This window comes from Nansenia antarctica (assembly GCF_963989245.1).
Source record: "Nansenia antarctica genome assembly, chromosome: 12".
Classification (NCBI taxonomy): Eukaryota; Metazoa; Chordata; class Actinopteri; order Argentiniformes; family Microstomatidae; genus Nansenia; species Nansenia antarctica.
Window position 1 is genome coordinate 6202760 of NC_137682.1, and position 8544 is coordinate 6211303.

General features: G+C 42.0%; 1 protein-coding gene across 1 annotated transcript in view; it reads left to right on the plus strand.

Annotated features, from left to right (window-relative positions):
• LOC308168237 (kinesin-like protein KIF1A) overlaps window positions 1-3011 on the plus strand; it is a gene marked incomplete at both ends in the record, with an annotated part of 30900 nt that extends 27889 nt beyond the window's left edge. Inside the window, 5 exon segments of the mRNA XM_080542744.1 lie at window positions 36-145; window positions 1170-1289; window positions 1972-2164; window positions 2489-2607; window positions 2972-3011. Of these exon segments, the coding sequence (XP_080398870.1) occupies window positions 36-145; window positions 1170-1289; window positions 1972-2164; window positions 2489-2607; window positions 2972-3011 (582 nt within the window).
• Window positions 3012-8544: the final 5533 nt, after the last annotated feature.

Here is an 8544-nt window from a genome sequence, read left to right on the forward strand (position 1 = left end):
GTGTGTGTGTGTGTGTGCGTGTGTGTGTGTTCCAGCTGTCTGAGATGTCTGCGTCGCTGATGAGGGAGTCCTCCTCCTCTGGTCTCAGCACGCTCACTCCCTCCTCCACCTGCCCCTCACTGGTTGAGGGACACTACGACATCAGGTATGTCACCTGCTTTGTGATCACCGGTTGTGATGTTCTCAATGTTTTCAATCGGCAATGTGTGTTGTTGTTGTTTGTCTCCTGGGGGGTATTCCATCAACGCCGCTAAAGGAAAATCCTGGCTTATTTTGGATAACTCTCGCGAGACTTGTCAGAATATGCCTGGATGTTTTTAGGAACTCTCGCGAGACTTGTCAGACTAAACCTGGATTTTCTTTTAGCGATGTTGATGGAATACCCCCCTGTTTGTCTGTGTTCTGTCATGGTTGTGTCCTTTATTGTTTCCCCTGTTATTATGTAATATGTATTGTTTATATACATTATTATGTATTATGCAGTGTTGTTAGGACCCCCTCGAAAACGAGATGGCACATCTCAAGGGGTTTTATCCTAATAAAATAAATGTAACACCTCTCCCTCACTCCCATTTTAATGTCATCCCTCTTGCTGAGGTTTCAAACAACAACAACAACAACAACAACAACAACAACATATTTTACGGAAACAAAAGACAATATGCCCAAAATAAAGATTATAATGTTCTGGTTATTATCTGAAGGTTATTTCAAGTGGCATTTGCTATTCAAGTATCTATCTTATCTATCAATACAGTACTAGAATGAGAGTGTTTTTTAAGATACCAAGAGCTTCAAGAAAGCTTGATTTGAGAAAACATGTAGATATAGTTGAGATAGCATGAGGTGTCTTGAGAGTGTTTTTTTAGATCGTTTTTTCATGCAGCATTAAAAGAGTTTTGACACTGCGTGAGCTTAGAATTATAAGGTTCTATCTCCGTCTAGGGCAGTTCAGAGATATTGAGCGTCAACGTTTTTACATTCCATTATGTTTTGTGAGATGGAACCTTTGTATTTTATTAATTACTAACTAAAAAATGTAAACATTTTAAAAACAACACCACACAGGCATTAATAAACACCTAATGGATCAGATTATGTAAAAAACTCAATTTTGACCAGAAATGGAGATAGAACCTTATAATTCTAACCTCACCACTGTTCTGCAGACACACTGAGCCCAGCTCCGGAGCCTCCACCCCAGACCTGGACCCCTTCAGCCCGGTGGAGAGGAAGAGGACCTCCAGGGGCTGCACCTTCGTCCCTGACATCCAGGAGATCCGCGTCAGGTGAGAGATGACCCTACATCGAGAGCAGCGATTCCCAACCTATGGGCCGCGAGGGTACTGCAAGTGGGCCGCCAAATCATATATACCAAAAGAAAATGAATTCATGGCACTGTATTTTTTGCTTTAAAAGCTTCAAAAATGCATCATCAGTGTGATACCGATAGATAGGAACTCATGGAGAATGACACCCCCCAAAAAATTGTACCCGTGTGTAAAATACCTGTGTGGGCCGCGAATACTTTTTTTAAAAAGTGGGCCTTGAGTCCAAAAAGGTTGGGAACCGCTGATCTAGAGGCTTAACTATAATCACTACACATCAATGCCTCAATTTCCAAGTATTTCTAATGAACTCCTCTTATTTTGAAGGAAATGGATACATAAAATGATCAAATGTATATGTTACGGTACATGTGGGAATATGGTACATGTGGGAAAACTAGGATTAGGGTTAGGTGCTACGTCGACTTGGTACATGCTGGCATGTCTAACCCCAACCCTAATCCTAACCCTAACCCTAACCCTACCCCTAACCCTAACCTTAACCCTAGCACCCTAGCACCTAACCATAACCCTAGTTTTCCCACATGTACCGTAACATATATAAATGGGCTAAAAAGCTCTGACCATAGACCTGACCTCTGACCCCTGACCCCTGACCCCTGGTCTCTCCCTGGTGCTGCAGCCCCATCGTGTCTAAGAAGGGCTACCTGCACTTCCTGGAGCCTCACACCAGTGGCTGGGTGAAACGCTACGTGGTCGTGCGCCGACCCTACGTCTACCTGTACCGCAGCGAGAGAGACAGTGTGGAGCGGGCCGTCATCAACCTCTCCTCTGCCCAGGTGGAGTACAGCGAGGACAAGCAGACCCTGCTGCGGGTAAGAAAACCTTCCAAATATTATGTCACAAATATATTACAATTATACCATGCAAATATATTACAATTATACCATGCAAATGTATTACAATTAATATACTACAGACATTTGTATATGTCTGTTAATAATACAGTATATTCATAGGATAATTGTATCTGATATGGGAAGGGTGTGTCGGTCAGTTAATGATGATCACAGAATGTTGTTTGTCTCTAAATACAGTACTGTATAGCCTCCCTCCACATTGGATGAGACTATACAATGTGGCTCATTTACCATTCACTTTCTGCAGAGGTAATCACAGAATGTATTCTCTGCTTCTAGACTCCAAATACATTTGCAGTGTGCACTGAGCATCGCGGGATACTTCTCCAAGCCAGCAACGACAAAGAAATGCATGACTGGTTGTACGCTTTTAACCCTCTGCTCGCCGGAACCATCAGGTATAGTAACCCCTTATTTCCCCATATCATATAAATTATATGATAAAAGTCAAAACAACAGTAAAAAACAAAAAACAAACCGTGAGCTTAGAATTATGAGGATCTCCGTTTAGGGCAGTTCAGAGATATTGAGCGTCAACGTTTTTACATTCCATTATGTTTTGTGAGATGGAACCTTTGTATTTTATGAATTACTAACTCAAAAATGTCAACATTTAAAAAAATAACACCACACAGGCATTAATAAACACCGGATTTGGATCAGATTATGTAAAAAACTCAATTTTGACCAAAAATTGAGATAGAACCTTATAATTCTAACGTCACAAAACATAAATTAAACTTCCTCTCTTCCTTCCCCAAGGTCTAAGCTCTCCAGAAGAAAGTCGGGTCAGAGGATGTGAGCAGAGAACAAACAACGGGTGGAAACAAAAAAACACCACAATCTAAAATGCTCCACTGATCCCACTCTGTATAAAGATCATCTAAACAAGCGCTCTCGTATTGCTGACCCCCATGTCATAAACCGTTGCCACAGCAACCATCCATCCCAGCCGATCTCTCCTGTTTAGCCACCACAGAATCTGCACGGTGTGTCCTGACCCATATACAACCCTTATATGACTACTACAGTACAACCCAAACCCAATGGGGCTTACCTCCACTGGGTTGCTGGGCCTGGTTTGTGACGGGCCTATTGTCATGTGCATGTCGAATATACCCTTACCTTGGGGCTGACGGTCCCCCCATAAGATAAGCCGACAAAGGGAAACTTTATATCGATCTAGTTGTTATCAGTTCCAATGTCATGCATTCTAACCCGAAACCTTCCCGACTATGATGCCGCCCCCTCAGTCCAAACCTCTCAAGTCTCATGTATTTCTTATTAACACTGTAGTCTGACGATATAGAAAAATGGTGACATGGTATATCCCTTTTATAGTTCTCATAAGAAATAAATCGCTGTTCCTGTGTATGTGTTTAGTGCAGGGAAGATAGCAGTACAGTATGTATCAAGCTCATTCTCATTTAAACAGCATATACACATTACCTCACTTTGAAATGGCTGGGCTGTACAGCGCCTCGTAGTTGTGTCTGTTTTGTATCAGAGGTTTTGGAGCAGTATACAGTGGTATAGATTGGAATCTGTTGTAGTCATTTGGGCTGTATAGGATAATAGGGTCAACATTATGACTATAAGGCAATTGTTTTGCTTCCATACCTGCCTAATGATGTGCTCACTGAGCTGATCTTTCATAGTAACAAGTTTTCTAGACTTAGGCAATATAACACGGCCTAAAATATCAGTGTAAATTCATTGTGCCCTTGACCTGTTTTTGCCTTGTGTGGTTTTTGCGTATGATTTGTGTATATATATTCATAGTAGTCCTAATTTATTTGCACTATATGGAATCACCGACCAGTTTTGTGGCATGGCACTTTATTATCTTACGTTTATTATGTGTGTTTAATTTACTCAGTTGTTTTAACCAAAGCATTGCAATCTATCTGAAAACATGTACGATGTTCCTCCACTGTGTAGAGAGTAGAGTCATAACAAAAATGGCTCCCAGATATTAGTGAGTTAGACATAGAAGGTCATCGTTATACAAACCTAACATTCTACTCCTCTATTTTGACCCTGAATGTCCGTTCTTAAGTGAAACACTACACCACATGGATACGCTGAGAATGGCTCCTCTTGAGCAAGTCAATGTTTATATTGCGTTCTACAATGAGCCACAGAATGTTGACTGATTTGAAGGAAAACCTGTTGTGATTTTGTTGTGTCGATGAATTTGTAGGACACCATGGACCTATTTCCTGTTGACAAGAGGGTAGTTGTGAGTATGAGAGTGCATTAATTATTCTCCAGATAGTGCCTCCCCTTCGTCACCACTCGTCTTTCTCTTTTGTGTCTTTTTACTCTATTCCACACTTGTACCATCGTCCACCAATGTCAAAAAACATATTGAAACTTAGAAATTATGTTAAAGGAGACTATTTTCCATTTTGACTATTAGCATAGGCGTGGTAGTAGTGTACTATAATCTTCTAGTCATTGCTTAAAGTTTAATCTAACATTATCTGCTTTTACAGCCTGGTGCTTGTATCAAAAACCTATAGAGTATGCCTGATAATATCACCGAGTCGCATATTGTTGTTGTGACAATACTCTTATACCAAGATGACCACAAACTGCTGTCAGGAACGAGAGGGAATTATATCTGTAGTGCTGTCAATACCAAAAAGCGAAGTGTAGAATCTCTGTCACATATAGAGTATAGTACTGTATATCTGTGCTCTGATAGTACTTAGGTTGGGTTTAGCAGCCATAGGAGATTTTAAACTTAGAATTAGATTGTCTCATAGTCAATGAGTTTTATGGTCCTTCAAAACTGTGCTTCATTGAATCCCTAGGGTGTTGTTAGTTGTTGGTGGTGTGTGTTACACTATGTGTGAGTGCACAACCCATGGCTAGACAGCTATTGGATTTTGTTGCTGCTGTTGGTCCCTGGTTTTTACTTTGAGGGTTGTTATTTGGGTTAAACACCACTCTCCTGTCACATAGAGAGACAGTGCTGTGTTGAAGTGTGCCTTAGGCCAACCAACCTACAGAGCATGCTCAGATATTCACTGCAAGGGTACGATAGGCAATACGTTACATCACTCACACATGCTGTCCCTCGCCATAAGAGCTAGTCAGGTACAGTAATAAACTCTAAGATATCGTAGTGAAGTTATGCCCTAGTTGTTTACGGTCTCACTTCTGATACTGACAACCAACTTGATATTGATATGACAGTTTAATAGTATGAGTATTGGAATTCATTCTGGGTCATCAGGTTTTTGTCACTGTGGAGAATGATGTTTACTTTTTTATTATTTATAGTATACTAGTCTGTTGTTGTTGTTGTTGTTGCCTACTTGAACAATGTAAGAATGAAAAGCTTTATTTATGAATTACTTTATTTGGAGATGGAAGAATAGTGCATAGGGCATGTGAGAAGATTTATTCAATTCTAATCAAGTATGATTTTATCATATATCATTCATTGTCATTGTTGTTAAGAATGTATGAACGGAAAATTGCTCGATGAAGGATTGATTCCTCAACAGAAGGCAATGTTGTTTTGTTTGAAATGGTACTATTGTTGCTAGTGTCGAACCTCTGCATCCAACTGCATCTACTGTACAAACTATATAGCCTGATTCTGAATCTAAAATCTAGGTAGGATATCCTAACTGTCCGTCCTCGAAGAAGAAATGACATCAAATTCAAAATAATGACTCTGTAAAGCAATTTCACTTAGTTAGCTAGTTAAATGTAAAATGATGGATGGGTTATTATTTTACAGATTTGACTGCTTTTTAAAAGTAGGCTATGTCTGGATCTAAGCATGTGGATCCACCTCCTCCTCACCCTTTGCTCTCTCTCTCTCTCTCTCTCTCTCTCTCTCTCTCTCTCTCTCTCTCTCTCTCTCTCTCACTGCTTGCTAATGCCAGACCCCCCCACTCCTCCTGTCTCAGTGCAGCCTTGTAGAGAAAAAAAAAATTCCCTCCATGCCTCTGTATTGACTCTTACCATTTGATTGGCTCTATCCTGTATATAAAACCTGATTGCTGTGGTTCGGTTCTATCACACAGATGTTAACCCCTCCTCCTCTTTATACCATAATTATAACTGGCCTGTGATGATGTCATAATCTCAGTGCTCACGTTATCTTTGAGTGTTCTGGAGTTCTAGTGTCTTCTAATGTTTGTGGACACGTAACAAAGTTGTCAAAAAAAATAAAAAAGTTAAATAAATGTGAAACTTATGCAACACTTTCTTGTGTCTTCTTTTGTTCTGATTTGTTGTCTTGGACTGGTCAATGCCTGTAGTGGACTTTCTTCTTTTTATGGATGCTGTAATGTGATATAGTAATTTGAAATGAATTACTGCAATTGCTGAAACAGCTTTATGGGTTTAGACTAGAGAGCAACAAGGCCTCAAGGCTCAGTGCTTGGACCCCTCCTCTTCACCATCTACATGCTGTCCTGGATTATTAATGAGACTCAAGATAGGAACTATTTTTTGTTTTTCAGATTTTATCCCTTTTTCACCCAATTTGGTAGCCAATTGAACCCAACCTAGCATCCAATTATCCCCTGCCTATTGCGAAGGATCCGCCGCACGACCCCGTGGCCGGCAGTCCCAGAAGAGGCCGCCAGGCAGACTAGCTGACTGGCTCCTCGAGCCCAGCACCTGTTATTCCGGCACCCCGGGGGCGCTGTTGCGCCCTCGGGAGCGGCCGCCCAATATGCCGCTCCCCGTGTGTGCCCCAGCCATATCCGGATCTGGCGAGCTGGGATACGATCCCAGTCCCCGGTGGGCAGCTTGCACTAGTGGCCAGTGCTTAGACCGCTACACCACCGCGGGGCGGTATAGTATTTATTGAAGGAAATTATCTTTTACAGCTCGAGCGGACAGTCAACTTCTCAATGGGAAGCTTTCAAAGACTGACGCCAAACTCTCACATAGTACATTTGATATACTGTCAACATAGTCATAACATTGATAACGTGTCTGTTGATGGAGTAAGTTCCCGTGGGACCGACAGCGAGTCCTAAACAAACTGTTTACGAACACAAGGCCCAAAGAGCTCTGTGTTCACAAACAGGACAGTCAGACCCACAACAATCCCGCGGGAACTCACCCCATGGAAACATACTGTCACAACATGAATACATACAATACATGTTAAAACATTTATAAGATGAAAAAATCCATTACAATGCTTCCCCTTGGCCAGATCCTCTGTCATCACGGCCTCAACTTCCACTGCTACGATGATGATACCCAAATCTATCTCAGCTCTACTCCATCCCCCCCCTCAGTCCCTTGTCGACTGCCTGCACAAAATAAAAACCTGGATGACATTAAACCTTCTCAAACTCAACAGTAAAAAAAACTGAAGATCATGGTTGTGGCACCCAAGGCACTGCTCTGGAAGATTGGCGACTTCATCCTTGAGGTTGCCGGCCGGCTGCTCCATCTTCCCATCTCCCGAAGTCTGAAACCTGGGCGCCATCCTCGACTCCACCCTCTCCTTCCAGTCACACATCAAGTCCGTCACCAAATCTGCCTTCTGCCAGACTCCGAACCTTCCCTCTCTGACTCCATGGCCGAAACCCTTGTCCATGCCTTCGTCACCTCCCGCCTGGACTATTGCAAATGGAGTCCTGTTCGGGGTTCCCAGCAAAGCCCTGGACAGGCTCCACTATGTGCAGAACTCAGCTGCCAGGGTTCTCACCCACACCAAGCCCTGGCACCAGTACCTAACTGACCTTCTCTGCCAATATACCCCATCCCGGGAACCTGCGGTCTTCAGACATGGGTCTGCTTTCCACCCCCTGCACCAACCTACGGACCTTCGGGGACAGAGCCTTCAGTGTGGCAGCACCCACCCTTTGTAACTCTCTCCCCACGCTGTCTCTGTGTTTTTTCTGTTCTGTCTGTCTGACTTTCTGTTTGTAAAATCTGTAAAGCGTCCTTGGGTTTGTGAAAGGCGCTATAGAAAACCAAGATATTACTATATTATTATTATTAACAAGTCAACAAGACCAACTTACATTCTCACAGCTCTCTTGTATTTCTAAAACTGTTCTTTAATACTACTTCATTATAATGACAATGAGAGAATATCTACTACAGATTCCCAATAGCTATCACAACCCTCATATCAATTACTAGATATTCTGCTATAAATGTGAACATACTAATCTTTTGCATAACACTGTGCTCTCTCAGAGCTGTGTGTGTGTGTGTGTGTGTGTGTGTGTGTGTGTGTGTGTTCCATTATTGATAATGTACTTAGGATGTACTCAGCACAGCCCGGTCATTCAGACTAATCCCTTTATAACAGACACATAAACGGTCTGGTTTATTAGTTG